Below are 19,874 nucleotides of genomic sequence, written 5' to 3' on the forward strand. Positions count from 1 at the left end.
TTTTAAATTATATATCATATGTTAAATCAAAGTTGAGTGATAAAGTATGGAATAGTTTTTACCTGCATATAACTTTGGGGACTTTTTCTATTTCAAAAGAAATTTAAAATTTATGACTCTAATGAAATTATTTTCAAATATGTGTTATTGATGATTGTGATTTTGAAGAAAAGTCTAACCTTTTTCTTTGTTTTTATTGATAATATTACACTGGTCTTCATCATAGTTTCTTGGAATTTTGTGGAACTTGTCGTTTTCTTTATTCTTCATTCCTATCTTTGAGGGATACATCATTCAAATGCCATAAAAGGGAACTCTACAAATTCATAAATTATTCTATCCACAAAATTAACCCTAATTAATACCAACTTCTAATATTATACATCTTAATCTAACACTTCAAAAATAATTAATTTATATAGGTTTCTCACACATGTGATCCACATTTAGTTCATTCTTTATTAATTTAAGATTTTATTATAAGTGTAAATAATATTATATATGTATCAGTAATAATATTTTTTCAGTTTAAAATCTTCTATTTAATAAGAGTTGAACAAAAGAATTAGTCAAAACACTTTCAACTTAGAATTTGGTTTTATTTTCCTGAAACTCAATATATATATATATATATGTATATATATATATAATTCTATTTATTGTGACACTCAATTTTAGTTTAGTTAAGGGTTTATTTTATTATCATTCTAAAATCACTATTTTCTTAAAATAATAAATAAAAACAAGAAAAAAAAGTGGAGGAAATTAATTGAGAAGGAGGATTATTATATTATATTATCTTTTCTTATTTTTAGTATAAATGATACCTATTATAATCGGTACTATATAAGATATTATTTTTGTGTGTTAGCTTTTAGTGATTAAGAAAAGTATTAACATGCTTTGATAATTTTGATTTTGCATTTACAAAAGTGAATGACTAATGAAGTTTTGTTGTTCAATTGATAAAAAAAAAATGAGATAATTAAGGGCGAAATATTAGTTCCAAAAGTGTAATAATGTACAATTTTACTCTTCTAAACACTCTTTCAAGATATTTGTTATATCAATAGACATGTTAATTAGCATGTTAATGTTATGTCATCTAATGAAATATATTAAAAATGAACCACTACAATATTTACGAGAATATAAGTTTTATTCATAACAATGTATTAAAATTAATAATAAATTAACCAAGTTATCAAATTAACCAAGTTATTAACTTAATCTTAATACATACACTATATTAGTAGTGTATTATTAACTTAATTTTAATACATTTTTTTATCGGCAATAAAAAATAAATAAATGTGAACTACTTCAGGGGTGGTTCAACCCTTATACAAAATAAAAGACCTAAAACACTCCATCTTAAAACTCGCACCGCCGGACACCTAGGATTACAAAAACACCCATGACTTAATCCAAAAATAAACACCCTAAAAACAAGCACCTGAGCTAAAAGATATATCAAGAAACCATCATCATACAAACCAAAGATTCGAGACATCACTCGGAAAATGAGAACAAACCAAAGAGAGTCTTGGACGTAATCCAAGACCAAGCCTTCACTTGAACCAATGCAACCACTTCTAAACCATCGACAACTCCCCCATTAAAGATTACGTCGTTTCTATGCTTCCATAACTCACTTACCACTGCAATCTAAATCACTCCCCACATCTCATTTACTGAAGAAGACACATTACACAATCTAAACTGAGAAAAATTTAGCAGTGGATCATTATGGGACACAAACTGCACTCCAAGCCATGCAAAACAACGATTCTACACTAGCCAATAAAATATGCACTCGAAAAACAAATGGCTATTTGATTCCACCTCCACCCTACAAAGACTACACAAAGGACTTTCAACCGCAATCCTACGCTTTTTCAAGTTAACCCTAGTAGCTAGCTTATTTCCAACACCTTTCAGGCAGTAATAAGTGTAGAAGGCAGGGCTTTACATCTCCAAAGTTGTTTAAACACGATGGCACTAACCGTATATGATAACCATATAGGCAAGACAACAAAACATAATTGTCCCTCAAGTATCTTAACCTAACAACGCTAAAACCACCCAAATAAAACTCTCTTTAATCAACTGTATATTAGGTGCTTCTACTAGACAACCTACGAAGCATCTGTCTAACCAAGAAGAAGACTCCACCTTAACACTAAATTGAGAAGCAACCCCTACCCCATGAGAATTACTCACTTTCTTTCTAAAAACCACCTGAGCGAAGGAGAGTTTTTGTTGCTTCAGTTGCTCCTGCTCCCTCGACCTCCACATCTTACAGGTTTGCTCTGCCCTCGTTTTAAACACTCATTCTTTCCTTGACCCTTCATTCCTATTGTATTTAGGTAAGTTCACCTGTAATTTTCACGTACCAATCCAAATAGCGTCCAAACTCCTTTCCAGGGAATAAACATCTGCCACTCCTTGGAACCTGACAAAACCAAACCTCTGCTTCCTGGAATTAAGCTTATTAGAAATAAACACGTCCAACACCCTTCCCCACCTTTGAAAAACCTTCCACAGATCCTTCGCAAAGAAATGATCTGGAAAGTTTGTGAAGAAGAACAATGTATCTATCATTAGCCTAGCCCTCCCTTCACCGGAAAAAATCCTTCTCTCTCTTCTTTATACTCAAATAAACAGAGCATTACCTCTTTAGCAACCATTATCGTAATTCAATCACCACAATAATTTGACACTATAATATCATTTCAGCTCATACCACGAAATTGATATTTTTTATTAACCAAAATTGATTAAAATAATAAAATATATACTCATAATTATTGAAAGAAATAAACATTATATGGAAAACTATTCAAGCCATATAAGCATATGATAAAATTATGTCTATTTTAAAAAATTTCATGTTAGACATCATTATGCAACTTGACATTTCAGCTAGACTGACATCTCAGCTAGGCTGACACCTCAAGTAACAACAATCATCTGTCATCACATAAAAAAAGTATTATTATTGAAGAAAAGAAAAAAAGAAAGAAAATACAAAAATATGGGGGACTAGATTAAAACCCACATGTTAACAAAAACAATATAAAGGTAGACTATACATATTCATAAAGAATTCTAAGAACAAACTAGATGGAAGTCTATTATACTAATGAAATAATTCTCTATGAATAAATCCTAAATTAGCCAACTTATCAGCACATGCATTCCCTTCACAAAAAATGTGAGTAACCCTAAAACTGATTTTCCCGCAGTAGTTAAGACAAGTATTTCATCGATTACGAAGCATCCACGGAACATTAGTCCTAGCAGTAAACGCAGCACAAACCAAGGCAGAATCACATTTAAGTAGTAAGCCCTATCTTTTGAGCTTCCTCCATAGAATGTATAATTCCACAAAACTCAGCAATCATAGCAGTCTGAACTTCAAGAAACGCAGAGAAAACACCAATAAACTCTCTCATACTCCCACGGAAAATACCTCCACAAGTAGCAAAACCAGGATACCACTAGCAGCCCCATTAGTGTTAATTTTAACCTAGCCTGGTAAAAGACACTCCCATCTAACAGGAAGATGACAAAAAACTTTACCATTACGAGTATTAATATTAAAAAACTTAATCACGTTGAAATCCAACATATGATTCTTCATTGAAACTTTAGACGAATTTCCCACTAGACAAGTTAAACCTTTAATTACCGAAATAGTCCTAGAAACATCAATCTTATCCTCAAATAGCATAACTTTAAATAAATGTTGAATAGATTCCTCATGTTTTTCACAAAACATACACATAGAATATATGCAAACCTTTATTCTGAATATATATATGCAAACCTATATTCTGAGCAAAATTAAAAACCTCTAAAAGAAATTTAGCTAGTCTCATCAATTTCTCCAAGTTCTATTCTTCTAAGAAAAAATTCTATCTTTCAAGCAATTTTATATTTATTTTTTTTATTTCTCATTGTAAGAATTTTGCAGAGCGAAATTATCAAGGATTATTTTCTTTCAAATACTATCTCTAATATGTTGGGTGATTTTAAATTCACTAAGCAAATTGTGCAAAAATCAACAATTCAAAACTCTGCATTTTCACTCCAACAACCGAAAATTTTAGGTTGCATTCATAAAAATGATTATGAAAAGGCCACTATAAATACAAAACTAGGGGAGTCATAACCTACAAACACCCACTGATGAGAAGAGATACCAACTCATCATAGATAGTGTGGTAATGTGAGAGAACCAAGAAAGCAAAATAAATAAATAAATAAATAGATATTCACAAAAATAAAGATGGATTTTTTCATAACAACAATTAAACACTAATTTTAAATTAAAGTAATTAATAGTTAAGATTTAATATTAGTTTAAAAAATATTTTATCATTTTTTATTAATAATAGAAATTATTTTAAATATTAATAATTTTGTAGTTTATAAAATAATATCTAATTTAATCATTATAATAAATAATTATCTTTTATTTTTAAATTAGCTTTTTTTAGTAAATTATGACAATTGATTAAAATATAAAACATCATTCCATCCTACACATATGTACACAACTAGAAAATGCAACATGACAATAAATTTAATTAAGGCAAATTCTTCCTGCACCATATCAATTTTAACCTCCACCATATCAATTTTTTAAATTTCCAAAACTACCCTCCTGCACCATATCAATTTTAACCTCTACCGTATCAATTTTTAAATTTTTTAAAACTACCTTCCTGCAGCATATCAATTTTAACCTCCACCATATCAATTTTTTAAATTTCCAAAAACTACCCTCCTGCAGCATATCAATTTTAACCTCCACCATATCAATTTTTTAAATTTTCAAAACTACCCTTAATCCAAATTAAAAAATCCAAAAATAATAATTATAATTGAGAAATAAAAAAATACATGCTGGAAAAAAAATTCTGAACACAAAACTAAAAATACAGTCTGAATAAAAAATTTCAGAATTCAAAAATATGTTCCGAAAATTGAAATCCAAAATATTTCAGATAAAAGTTTCAAAAATAATTTTTCCATTTTTGTGTAAGGTTATTTTCGTCATTTAAGAAAGATATTTTTATCATTTTATAGAGCTGATTAGGGGCATGCTGAAATTGATATGGTGGAGGGAGAAATTGCCTTTAATTAATACCACAACCATGGAACTTTCTTCCCCAAAGCCCAAAGATACACACAGATGGAAAACCCAAATAAAATCAAAGAAAGATGAAAATGAAAACCAAATACAATCAAAGCAAAAAATAAAACAAAATCCAAAGAAAATCAAAGAAAAAAAAAATGTAAATAACCCTACCTGATCGTGGCAGTGGAGAATCAAATTCAAATAATCGAAATGTGAAATAATCAACCGAAACGAGTTTATAAATTTTATTAATAATAAAAACTATTTTAAATATTAATAACTTTTTAATTTTTAAAATAATATTTAATTTAAATAATATAAGAACTAATTATTTTTTATTTAAAATTAATTTTTATTTGATGATTTTTTTAATAAAAAACTAATTTCTAATATCGAGCTTGTGAAAATTACCATCAACTACAATGTTAATCGCAAATATCACTAACAAAATTTCTATAATATTTTTTACAAAAATTTCTACAATAAGACTTTCTGAAAAAAAAAATTACAAGAAAATTACCGTATATTTTTATGGAATTTTTTTTACAAATATCTAGAAAATGTTTAAAAAAAGTTGCATGATTATCTACAAATATATATTCATAAAAAAATTTGCATGAAATTATTTATAATTTCTAATATATTTTGTTGTGAATTTTTATTTCTAAAAAAATTATATAATTGTATCATTTATATAAATATAGGTAGTTTTGGAATTATATCAAGTATATGAGGATACACAATTATTTATCTTAGTTAATGAGATTAATCTAACTTACCTAAAAGATAAAAATTGAAAAAAAGACTAATATTCCCCATTTCATTACCTCAAATATTTTTACTCAACTCAAAATTTATAGCAATTACCACCAAATTAACTAAATAACTCTTGTACCAATGTTCATAAACTAAATCTACCCACTTATAAGTTACTAAAATCCTTATTTCATAAATTCAATCACAAAGATATTTCAAACATTTCAACAATTTGAAGCTAAAAACTCATTTTCTTCCACAATCTCAACCATTTTGCCATGCATGCACTCCATAAAAGAGAAAATATGAAAATGGAAGAAGGAAGAAAAACTTACCTAGAGCATGATGTCAATAATGATGTTTTGTCTTATTGCTTTGTTAGTTTGTAGATCAAATTTACAAAATCCAGATGAAAAGGACTTTGAGGTTTTTTTGGAAATGGAATAGGAAGAAGAGTTGAAGAAAAAGAGAGCTTTTAGCTTTCTGATTTTGTGAAAAATGAAGAAAAGAGGTTATTCTGATTTCTATTTACACCCTTGATTGCAAAGCTCACTCACCATCTTATTACTTTTCTATTAAAGCCCAAAATAGAAACCGAAGTCTAGTCAGTATCCATGTCTTTTTCCAAAATACTATTCTCACTCCCCTAATTTAGCCATACTACCCTTTTCTAATATAAAACTCTAAAACTATTCCATAAATATCTATACACACATTAAATATATGACTAAATAATTTGAATTTTTTAACATAAGGACAAAATAAACTACAAAAATTTGCACTAAACACATTATTAGTGTTGTGAGCAGTGACAAGGGATCCACGTATCGTTCTAATATAACTATTATTTACAAGTATCTATATTTTTTTTGACATTAAAAAATATAAAAAAAATATTTTATTTTGTCTTCCAACTATACATTTATTTTAATTTAAAAGTAGAAAACTAATCAACACTCTTAACTATTTCTCACATCTACGTATAATTTATAATCCATAATAGTTCAATGAAAACAACTAAACATCATCATATATAAATATGTTTAGTTATACTCTTATTGAGAGTAAAAATAACATATTCAAAATATATATATATATATATATATATATATAAGAAAATACATATATTAAACTATGATTGTTCGTTCTTTCACATTCTTAAACTCATAAATAATTGAATAAGAATTGCAATTTTAAGAGATGCAATTATCAAAAGAGAAATCTATTATAAATAATTCATAATTAAAAACTGGTTATAAAAAAACATATAACATAATATTTCACTTTATATTCCTAATATAAATTTCCATAAAATGTTTAAAAAATAAGAATACTTAAATTAGTTAGAATGTATAACTATTCAAATTCTTGTTTTTCAAACATTTTCAGTATATATAAGAAAAATTCTTTTTGCATGAGAAATTGTAAAAGTTAATGTATAAGAAATATTACACTATAATATGAAACTAATATTTCACTATTAAGTGAATCAAGAGAGTTATTTTATGTTCTTCATAAATGAAGGAGAACAAGTGAAAAATGAGTAGAAATAATGAATTTGTGTTTTATTTTCTCTTTTTCTTCAGAAATAAAACAAAACATATCGGAATGAGAAGAAACAATGTCTTTATATTTTATTGTAGAAAAGAGAATGAAATGAACATGTGAGGACAATGAATATAAAAAATATTTTAATTTGCTTTTCCTGTATATTTCATTAGTTTATTTTATTATTTATTATATTTAATTTATGTTAATATTTATTAAAATTAAATGACGCGCGTTAAAAAAACAAATTAAAAATTCTCATAATTTAATTCCCATTTATTATATGGTAGGAGTTCTATAAGATTTGGGGAAGGAGTCACGACATCTCGCCATTGTAACTTATATAATGAAATATGCATATTCATAAAGTGCATGACGATTCAAAGTTATACAATGATAACTTTTTAACAAAAATTTACGTTTACTTTTTATCAAAGTAAATTTTTTAATTATTTATCATCAACAATGTTGCATAATTCCTCTGTCAAATATATGCAATGATAACTTTTTAACCAAAATTTAAATTTACTTTTTATCAAAATAAAATTTTAATTATTTATTATCACCAATGTTTGACTTCTTTATTATAACTAATATACAATGATTTACTTAGACAGGTTTTTTTTATCTCTTTCAAACTCAATATCTATATCCTATTTATATTTCTTTACATTGGGATTTTTGAATTTTTCTTTATTTAAATTTGTCTTTAAATAAATATTAGTTAAAGGATTAATTTTTCAATGGCAATCATCAATAAAAAAATGTCCTAAACGATTAAATCTAATTCTTTTTATTTTTTGAATTTTGGATAAAAGAATTAGATTAACTTTTGAAAATATAAATTTTAATTGTCAATTTTTATAACTATAAAGCTCCCATGCCGTGTTAATGTATATGTGATAGTTTAAGTGTCAATGTCTTGTTAAAGATCACATATCAATTAGATATTTTATAAATGCAAATTTGATTTTATAAGTCGATTTTATAAAATTGAGTTAAACTTAAAATCTACTAGAATTGATTGGACTTAAATCGCTATTGAATCACTCATAAAGATATTTAGGATTTAGAGTATTGGAAATTCGAAATTGTTAACAGAAAAAAAACCATATATCTCACTTTAGAATCAGAAAACCAAGTTAGATCGCAGCTCAGCAAATACCATTTTCTTTCTTCAATTTTTAATAGCATTTAGACCATTGCATACATTTACACTTCTGTTCTCGTGTTTTTTTTTTCTTGGATAACTTTTTATTTTTATAATATTACAATTTATAACCAAGGAGTTTAATCCAGTGAAAAAAAATTCGTGCTAGTATTATCGCGAAAAAAAAATAGCATTTTACCTAATAAGTTAGTAAAGTTGACGTCCAGAAGTGAAGAGAAGCACCAGAGAAAGTGCTTTTATCTCAGCATGTTTCTATCCTTATTCTTCATTTCATCAGATTTCAGAAGTTACAACAATGAGTTAACCTTTCTGCAGAGACAAGATCATATAATAATGTTCTGTATAGCAAAGATGACAAACACAATAGAAAAATATTTCAAAGCATCTTTTATTATTACTCTCTCAATCTGTTACATAATATTTTTGAACAGGGAAAATACAATTGTTTTTTTGGCAGGAGTAGTGGTAATCTGACACATTTTGTGTGTACAATTCTTTCCTTTGTATAGTAAATTAAATAAATGTGTAAGGGCTTAATTTTCATTGACAGAAGCCCTCTTGTAGAATGGATCAATATTCAGCAGAATAGCCTGACTGTGTACATAGTACACAGTCTTTCTCTTATATACATTTTTGTTTTTGGGCAGGCAATGCATGATTAGGCCTTGGCAATCTTTTGAGGGTATACTTGAACAACCACAAGACATGGAGCACCATCATCAACTTCAAATACTTTGTATACTGAACCTAATAAGATCTGAACCACACTTATTTGGTAAATTGCTGCATCACAGGGTCCTAACCGCATAGGACTCACTTGAGAGCTTTTTTGCATTTCCTAGACATTAGTTATAAGATATATATTGTTTCCAAAAGCTATTCTGCACAAAAGATCACAAAGATAATGAGAAGAGTAAGAAAATGATTTAGAAAGAATGGAGAATTTCAAATTCAAATGGTCTGTCTACTAATTTCTATATGCTATCATAATAGTTAAGACAGAAAAACATTAGTTGTGAAAGAAAGGGTGAAGATAACATGAATATCAAGAGTGATAGTTTGGAAAACATGAAAGGATTAAGGTTTACCAAGTTAAATGAGGCTTTGTGAAAAACCAGGTTAAATTAGTTGTCTATCTTAATCAGTATTCAGAGAGGTAAATTGTAGCAGAGGATTTTATTAGGAGTATCTTGGAAAAGTGCTATCAAACAAGGAAAACACTAAAAAAATGGAATAGTTGGATACCCTTTTAGGAGATCATCGTGATATCACACTTTAGGTTCTTTTAACCAAAGCAATTCCATTAGGGTCACCTCCCCATTCTTCAAACACAACCAAGAAGTTACCACCTGAGTTCAGCCATGAACGAGGAACATGATACCTGTTCAAAGGCAAAAATATAAGCTCTCCTGATATTCAAGCTTTTACATCACTCAATGTTAGAAAAAAAGTTACGAATCCTCACCATCTCTGAGATGGTTTTCCACAATTTGTCCTGCATTTTTTATCAGTATAATATCCAGCATAGTTGCAAGCATTACAACTGCCATGTGCTATATATCCAGGCCAATGGCGACCAATGCTGCGACCGTTGATCCATACTTCTCCCTTTCCCATGCTACCCATATCTAGAGCCAATGGATCATTGCCAGATGGTGCACTAAAAGTTGCCTAAAAACGAAGGACATTAAGACATAATGACTACGCAAATAGAGGTGAATCATCTATAACAATGACAGAAATGCATCATTTGTTTGAGATTTTATTCTTACCTTGTACCATGTCAAAGGTTGTTTTTTGGCCACTAATGACCCTTGTGTCCATTCAACAGAGCTACTCCCACTTTCAGTGTGAAGGTTCGAGGCTTCACCTTTCAGTCCAACCTGTCCAATAGCATATATGTTAAATTTAACTTTTATTGCTGCATCTTTCTGAGAATCTTTTGCATATTGCTCCAAATCTGCTCAACAATGTACTTAGTTGAAGTTTTTCTTAGGGCCTACATGGTCTAATTTCGTTCACATTTTTCAATATTCAATGATATAATGCATTCCTGTCTGTCCTAGAATGGCACAAATATTAATTTTCTCATGAACTTCTATTTCAACATATATCTACAATAGGTATCTATTTATATAGTATCTTTACTGTTTAATCTTCACCTCAGTTTTTGTTAATTTGTTGATCTTTTGTGTTTAGATAGTGAGCAATGATATAAGCAAGACAACAAACCTTGTAAGACCATTTCTGTCTGGACAAGTCTCGTGTTCCTTCATTTAGACCCTTCAGAGTGACTGGGCCTAACACCCCCGCATTCCATGTTTCAAAGTGCAAGCCAACATTCTGGTATTAAATGAATGCAAAATATGGTTAAGATTTAAAAATATTACTCACCAACAAATTAAAAAATGTTATAGGAAACTCAGATATCAGAAAATGGAGAACTAACCGGGAGACCAACGGAAACACTAAGTAATGAAAGCTTGTTATTACCAACTCTCAGGTTCACATTGTCACTAAATGTTAATTTAGGATTCCCCAATCCCCCATACACAGTTCCTGCAATCATACAGAAGTTTAATCTGTAAAACTGGAGTTTATTATAATACAAAAACACTAGGTAAAAGAGGCATAACAATGTTATTCACCTGAAAGTTGACCATTAATGAAAACATGTAGCAGATGGCCTGCTGACATTACAGTGAGAACAGGAGATTGACCATTCTTTATGAAACCTTCATTAGCATTAATGTAGACGCTGAACAAAAGGACATCAACATTGATGAGATGGAGAGAGGGTAGAGTTAGTATGCATAAAGAGATTATGATTATAATAATTTTTCTTTAAGAAAATTGATATGTCTAAAGATACTTACTCTGTCATATACCACAAATAATCTGAAGAATCCCGGGTCACATTGACCTGTTCCCAAAGTGCATCTGCTGCAATGGAATCATCTTGATTGGATGAGGCAGGTTCTTCATTGTATGACTGCCAAGCAAATGCACTGTTTACAGGAGTCATCTTTTTCAGCCAGTTGTTGGCACCAACCTAAATAAAATTGGTAAATTTTGTGAATATTCTCACTTCAAAAACATTAACACAATAAATACAAAGGATTTCTGCTCAAAAACACCATAATCTTTGTTTGTCGTTCAAGTATAGCTTGAGGGGAACTCTCCAGCTTTTCAAAGCAATGTCACACTTACACATTGTTTCCTCCATAAATCATTCACCACACATTTTCCGTTATTAAATTCTTAGAGTTCAAACTTCTAATTCCATAAAACTGACTTGTAGAGTAAGGACCGACTAAGAATCATACTAAGATATATGGAGCATGGACTGACCCAATATAACACCCCTTTATACCTAGACATAGACATCTAAGATCTCATCTTAGAATTTGGATTGAAGGTCTTCTAATTCAAATCCACAAAACCAACATGTAAGGTAAAAATGCCCAAACCTTATAAATACTACATTAGCCATATCTTTTAGTCAATGTGAAATCTGAACATAAACAAAATAAAAGAAGCAAAACTTAAGTATGGTCAGTCAGCAATCTTGTGTTACCTTTGCGGTGTTGTAAACAGCAGTTTTGCAGTCAGGAAGAATACTGATAGACCAAGGTGGTAGATCATATTGTCCACTTCCAAATGTAGCTTTTGCAGAGGATTTGGTGTCATAATTTGCAATGAATGCCGCACAGGCACCAGGGGTCGAGAACACATGTGCCTAAGATTATATCAACAAAAAGGAATCAAATGAATTTTCAAGGCACAGGTAATTCTGTTGGTTTTCATCACAAAGCAGCTTAGGGACTTCACCTCAAGGTTATATCCAAGCGATGTCACTTTAGGATCTGTAGACACTAAAGCAGGTTCACTTTGTTTTATTGCTTTATGCAAATCTCTCAAATGCCCCCATTTGGGTTCATTTTGAAGTCCTGGTACAGTGTAAAATTGAACAAGCTTCAGGTTAATGTGAAAATGTTTTTCAGCTTTACCATGTGGTGCCTAGAAGTGAATTTGTGCACTATGCTTTCTTTTCCCTCAAATATCACTCTAGCCAAAAGTATGTAAACAATTTATCATTTGTTCATACCGTATTCATCAAGGGGTGCGTCATAGTCATAGCTAGTGGCAATGAAGAGACCACCAGATGTCCGACCAAAGTTAGTTCCTCCATGGTACTAGATTAAAAAAATCATATTAGACTCAAACCAAAGTTTCTAAAACATGAATTGATTGAATGTAGAGCATACTATGAATGAATATTCACAATAGATAAACCAACATACCATATAGTAGTTAACGAATGAACCACCATTTTGTATGAATCTTGCAACTGAGAATGCCAAGTCTTCTGCTGGTCTAACAGGGACTGCACCACCAAAATCAGTGTACCTACAGAAAGGGAGATATGAAACTTACTACAGGACAAAGAAAAACCTATATGGTAGAATTTGTTGGGACTTACCAGCCAGTCCAATTCTCAGTCCACATTTTGGGTTTGGTGTTCTTGTTGGGCTTGAAATTTTCACAGTAGAACCCATTGCAGGTGTCAATCTATACATATCATAGTCAGAAAATTAACACAGATCAGAGAGAAAGATCAAAGATGCAAGAGAGAGGAATCAAATTGCCTGTGAAAACACAAGCATTCTCTCATTAAACATACAATCGAAACCAAATCTTGCACTTTCTCAACAAAAAAAATTCAAAAAGAGAAAAAGTGACAGAAGCAAATCAACCACTGCACTTATGAAACTACCAAAAGAAGCAAGAGAAAAGTGAAGTGAGTAAAATCGTGTGATAGGCCAAAGCACCTTCCTCCAAATAAAGATAAAACAAACACAGAGAAAAGGGTCGAATGGGCTTATGAGAGAATAGCAAAAATAGCATGGTATAGTAAAAGCAACAACCTTATCCCAACCAAAGCAGCCATAACACTGTTTATAAACCCCACCACCATTTTTAAATGGGTCACTCAAATTTAGCAGAATAGAATAAGAATCACGTAAGAAAAAAGTCAAAAAGTCATCTTGAAATCCAACTCCCCACACGAAAACGTTTTTTAGGATGAAGAAAAAGTAACTTACAACAGGATCAGGAGCATCTTCTTGCTTGCACATAACCCATGGAACACCAGTGTCTAGACCAACAGCCATTTGAGCAGCCCATTTCGTATAAGCTTTTCCAGGAGCACCAATTTCCCATTCCACAGGACCATACTCGTTTTCAATCTGTCAATTCAATTATAAAACACCAAATTAAGCACCATCTTTATTCTAATTGGCTCAAAAACTTCTTAGCAAAAAATTGAAAACCCCAACAATACAAAAAATTATATACATATATAGTCTTGTATTTACCTGTGACATAATTATTGGACCACCCTGGGATTGAAACAACCTCTCTTCTTTCATCAAGCTAACAATCTTCGCTGTGAATTTTTGCATTGCAGCCTACACATAAGATGACAATAAATTGGACGGTTGAATATATGATTCAATAATTCATTAAACTATTTTTAATCAACCAATAATAATAAGCAAATTATTACAATTACTGAGGCTCCAAAATGAAAACACCAACCTTAAACGGTTCGTTGTCTGTTCTGAAAGCCATTCCAGGAACATACTTGAGCCAGACAGGAAATCCCCTGAACAGAAAACAGAGCATGTGACCTTTGAGTGATTCTTAAGAATCATTATTTTCCTTCTTTAAAACCAAGGAATTTTCCCTTCTCGTAAGAAGGTGTGTACATTCACATCATTAAAATCATTACCCAAAGTTCCATTCAGCACATATGTAGGGACCAATGCGGAGATGAACATAGAGGCCTGCTTGCTGCACTACCTTCACGAACCTAACCAAGTCATACCTATCTTCGAAATAGTACTGCAAAATTTCAACATTGTATAAAACATCAATTAGAATTTTCCACTTTTAACTTCCTGATCAGTAAAAACAAACAATCACAAGTATCCCCTTTCAAAAGAAATTTTGATCAGGTCAGATACTAAATGTGAGCATCTCTCTCAACAAGATTTCGAACTGTGGTTTGAGAAATATGGAATAGGCAAAAAGCCATGAAGAAACAATAAATTAAGGAAATGTATTTGCATTACTTTTCCTGGAGAAGGTTCATGACCATTCCAAAAAACATAGGTCTGAATGACATCAACGCCTCCATCTTTGGCCTTTTGAATAAGGTCTGGCCACATCTGCAATAACAAACATGATTTAAGATGCATGGATGAATGGAAAATGGAAAAAAAAAAAAGTGAAACAGATGCAAGAAATGGTTGAAAAAACAAATTTTGATGCAGCCATGATGCGAATTTGGAGTGGAGTGTGTACTTGAGGTGTGCTTCTTGGGTAGTGAATGGAGCCAGAGATCAAAATTCTCCTCTTTCCATCAATCACTATGGCTTTGTGGTCATAAGTCACGGAGGCTGTGACACCACAAACCCATAAAAACAACAGCATCAACACCCCCCCATGAAACTCTCCCTTCCCCATTGAACTATCTTGCTATATATGTATATGAAACCAACAATGGTGTGCTTCTCTCTTTCCTTCACTCTTGTTTGCTCATTTAAAGGTTGAAAAGAGAGAAGTAGCTTTGTTGGTAGTTTTTGTTTGTGGGAAATGGCTTCTTTATATACCTGTGTATTCTTTTAAGAGGGAAGCTCTTTTGTTACTGCTACCAGGTGAGGTGTGTGGGTTTGATGTAGGAGTTGAGGTGATCGTTGATGCAAATGTTGCTGCTTTATATAGATTTGGAGAAGGAAAGAAAAGGAGGGAAGAATGGGACCCCTTTTCTATTCTTCTTTTTCTTATCTTCATCCTTCACACGTAACAACTGCACAACATTGCCCCTTAAGATATCTTTGGCTTTTGCTTTGGGAATTGTAAGTTGAATTTGGGTAGGAAGATTACATTCAGAGTGTGAATTTACTTTAGTGATTTTGCTTTATCATGTTTAGTGAAAAAGATATGAAAATGTAAGATGAAATGATCATCAAGGCTTACTCTATACAGCATTTCTTGACAGAGAAGCTTAAACTGTCATTAAAGGATTTAAATTTATAACAATACTTTGATGTTTTATCCAACAACTAAAAGCCTCTAATTAAGATAATAAAACTAAACAACTTAGTTTATATATATATAATTACGTTGAAGTTAATAATAAAATAAACTTTGTTAAGTTAAAATTAGTTTATATATAAATTAAAAAAAAACTTAAAGAAAAATCATAGAAAATATTTTTACAATTTTAACTTTTAAAGTTATTTTAAAGAAATCATATAAAATAATGCACCTCATATACTTAATGTATTCAGTGTATGGTTTGACATATTGATAAATTTGTTAATATACCGAATTATATTTTTAAAATAAATATATTTTTAATGAACAGGAAAAAAAAAGAGTAAAATGATGCATCCAATTTCACTCAAATTTTTGTCACTCAAACATAGTTATATTTTTTTGGAAAAAAAATGTGACTGAATTCAATGTGCAAAAAAAGTTTGTTAAACATATATTTCTTTGGGAAAAGATGTGACTGAATTTAATATGCAAATAAAGTTTGTTAAAGATGATAGTAAAGTAATTATGTGATATTTATGATCTTGTTTCATTCATTAATCACCTTGATTACACAATATTTTACTATACATAGTATATAGTGTTCACACATTAGATTTTTTCAAAATTCAGTTTAAATCCAAATCCAATAAAATAAACTGATCTAAAATTCAGATTTATTTTAACTAAATCAAATTAATTTGGATTTTTTCAATTTAAATGGTATTAAGTATATATTAAATTTTCTTTGTCAATTACATTAAATTTGATGTACGATTGACCTAATTGATCTTATATATATTGGTCGGACATAAACTCAACTTGACTTGACTCGACTTGATCCAGTCTGTCTTGATCCTAGTTGAGTCCTATTCGATCTAGACTTAGTTGGACTCAACACGATCTTGGTCTGACCTAACCTAATCTTGATCGAATTCGACCTAATCTAGGCGCAACACAACTCGATTACATGTGATGCCAAATTGACTTAATTCAATCCTAGACTCGATCTTACCCAGGTCTTGTCCAACTCGATTGTAATGGTCAAACCCAATGTAGGTTCGATGTCATAGGTCAATAAAGGCTCAACTCGAATTGTCCATAGACTACGTTTTTCTAGACCTAGGACCGGGCTAACGAGGGTATGAGCTAAACTTGAGCCCAAACTAACTTTGACTAAACTCAACTTGACTTAGGCCCAGATCGACTCGACTCGATCTAAGGTTGAGTTGGACTTTAACTTGAGTTGACTCTAACTCAACTCAACTCAACTTGGACCCAAGCTTAACCAGTTCAACTTGAGTGTGAGCTACACTTGAACCCGAGTCAACTTTGCTCGACTTAAACCTGGCTCGACTCATACTAGACCCAGGCCGACTCAATTTGACTTGGGTCCGGACCAAATTGACTCAACTAGAGCTCAGGCTGACTAGACTCGACCTAGGTCTGGGCTGACTTAACTTGATGTGTGTCCAAGCAAAATCAACTTGACTTGGGCATGGTTCGACTAGATTCGATCTGGGTCTAGGTTAACTTGACTTGACGTGAGTTCAGGCTGAATCGACTCGACCTTCTTCTGAGTCAACTCAACTCAATTTGTACTTGAGCCTACTCGACTCAACCTGAGCCCAACCTAATGTACCGTACTTAAGTCTGACTCATTATCATTTCATAACATGAAACAATTGAGACACACCTTGATTTTATATTTTTAAAATTCAAAAAATTATTCAATCCATAGTCAATCCAAATCTAAAAATTTAAAATAAAAAAATATGAATTTAAATTTGAGATAAATCGATTTAAAGAAATATGGATTTAAATAATTATAAATTAGATTTCACAATTTTTTCTATCCTTAATTATACCAACTTTTGGATAATATATTTTGATTAGAGTATGTATCTAGTATAGAAAGTATACTATCATCTAAATATAAATTGTTAATAATAAAATTATCAATATTTTTGCAATAATTACATTATATAACAATTTCTGATTAGTTAATAATACAAAAATCTGTATATTGCATGTTAATATTTTTTTTTTAAAAGTATACAAATTTGTGTAAAATAATATTAATTAATTGAATGATATGCTCATCTACAAAATTTGCTGCACCAAAAACTCTTCTTATCATATGATTGTACATTAAATAGCATTTATGTTGTTTGGGTTTTGTGCCTTTCACTACAAGATAGTGTATAGTACATATTTAAAACCTAACTAATTAAAAAATAATGAAAATTTATTTAAAAAAATGAAACTTAATTAAGTTATTCTCTTAAGATTTTTTTATCTATTTTTTTTCAACTTAATGGTTTAGTTTGGATTTTAGAAATAGAAATCAAGAATGGATGAAAATAATTATATTTAAATATTATTATATTTTTGTATGATTATTTTGTGCTCTGATTGTATATTTTTTATAATCATCAAAGTATAATAACAAATTTGAATTATAATTTTAAATGAAAGATTACATAATTTATTTATGAATATGAGACTTAAAATATAAGTTATAAATATGATAACAATTATTTTTAAAAAATTATAATGTATTTTTATTTGTCATTATAAATATTTAACAATTTTTTGAATATTTTATAATTAAAAATCAATCAAAACTAGACCAAAAAGTGTTTGATTTAGATGACATTTTAATAAAAAAATCAAACCATCAATATATTTGGCCGTGTAACAGCCTAAGTACCTATTTTTATTTTTTTTTATTTGTATTATAGAAGAGAGTTTAAATTTGATGAAGAATGATAATTATGTTTTCTAGTTATAAAATAAATAAAAAAATCAAACAATTTCATTGTCCATTTCTTTTAATAGTCTTTCTAAAATATAAATCTTTTAACTTTTTTTTTTCTAGAGTTCTTTTGACAATTATTTTTTTTGTTCTTTAACAATCTTTCTAAATAAATATTTTAACTTCTCTTTGTTTTTCTAGAGTTCTTTTGACAAAATTTTTTATGATTAAGTTTATGGGTTTTTTTTTAATTTATTTATTTTCTCTCCATTGCATGTGGTGTAGGAGTTGTTGTATAAATAATGTCCTTGTGTTTTTAGGTTGACTTCCTAAGAGTAATATAGAGATCTGAACTCATATTTTTCCTGAATTAGATATCTTGGAGAGCATGACATTTATGGGTAAGGGAAGTTAATATACACTTGCATTAGGTTAGAAGCTATGAGAGTTTTAAATTTAGTATATTATAACTTAAATGCAAAGTATATTTAGAGTGTTGAAATTTTGTATGAGTAGTAAACTTAGATTTAAAACTTAGTGGTTAAACTCGTCAAATATTTTTTTGTATTTAGGACTTACATTTTGTTGGAATGATTGAATTAAGATACTATATCTGAGTTCGGTTCATAATGATGATTGATGGGTATAGGTTGGAATTTTGTTTAATTAACATTTTATTGAATGCTTTTTATTTTTGGTAATTATTTTTTACTTGAAATCATATGAATCAATATAATTTGATTTGAAATAAAATTGATATGAAAAATTACTTTAGTTGAAAATTTTGGATTATAGTACTTTTAGAACTTATTTCCAAAGTTGTTAGATATTTGTTATCACTCGAGTAACAAGTTGATTCTTAAGAGAAATAGAGATCGTAAGGATTTGGTTTTGATTGCTTTCTTGTTTTAAGATCCAAATGATGCTCAGACAATAAGGTAGATCGCTTATGCAAATTATTTGTAGTTTGAACAGGGAATGAGGTGAATCAATTCTCTACTTAGTAATATGTGATTAATTGAATTGAGTTGTTATGGTATGATGTAAAAATTTAATAGTTACTCATGAGGTATTATTAAGTTAAGGATAGTGTGAGTAAGTTAGAAAATTTATATGAGATATTTTATTTTCTGTTGATGACTTGTATCATATAAATTTAGGTATAACGTTGACTTAAAGTTCATCATAAACTAAAAAAGTGTTTAAGGAGTTACCCATTCTATGAAAGTTGTTAGATGTTATTTATAATGGAGAGAATATTAATTGTCAATCATATCATATATCCATTATAAGGATTAGTCTCTAAGTTCAAAATTCAATCAATAGGTTTGATTATAATTGTTATTAATTGATATGAAATTTTAAAAAATTAGCTTTTGATGTGTTGT

The 19,874-nt window shown here is 29.6% G+C and overlaps 1 protein-coding gene across 2 annotated transcripts; it reads right to left on the reverse strand.

Moving 5' to 3' along the window:
- Window positions 1-8,996: 8,996 nt before the first annotated feature.
- LOC137822988 (beta-galactosidase-like) lies at window positions 8,997-15,698 on the reverse strand. Of its 2 annotated transcripts, none has more exons than XM_068628051.1 (19): window positions 14,994-15,698; window positions 14,762-14,857; window positions 14,419-14,531; window positions 14,226-14,292; window positions 14,003-14,095; window positions 13,730-13,873; window positions 13,108-13,196; window positions 12,929-13,034; window positions 12,733-12,820; window positions 12,456-12,574; window positions 12,202-12,363; window positions 11,501-11,676; window positions 11,273-11,382; window positions 11,074-11,183; window positions 10,857-10,967; window positions 10,397-10,507; window positions 10,090-10,295; window positions 9,870-10,005; window positions 8,997-9,505 (listed from the first exon to the last, which is right to left on the reverse strand). In XM_068628051.1, exons 1-18 carry the CDS (start codon window positions 15,153-15,155, stop codon window positions 9,900-9,902), a joined length of 2,169 nt encoding a protein of 722 aa, XP_068484152.1. In that variant the 5' UTR covers window positions 15,156-15,698; the 3' UTR covers window positions 8,997-9,505; window positions 9,870-9,899. The 2 variants fall into 2 exon arrangements, with proteins under 2 accessions (XP_068484152.1, XP_068484153.1); XM_068628052.1 differs by having other exon boundaries at window positions 8,997-9,500; window positions 14,994-15,491.
- Window positions 15,699-19,874: the final 4,176 nt, after the last annotated feature.

This window comes from Phaseolus vulgaris, chromosome 9, assembly GCF_000499845.2.
Source record: "Phaseolus vulgaris cultivar G19833 chromosome 9, P. vulgaris v2.0, whole genome shotgun sequence".
Lineage (NCBI taxonomy): Eukaryota > Viridiplantae > Streptophyta > Magnoliopsida > Fabales > Fabaceae > Phaseolus > Phaseolus vulgaris.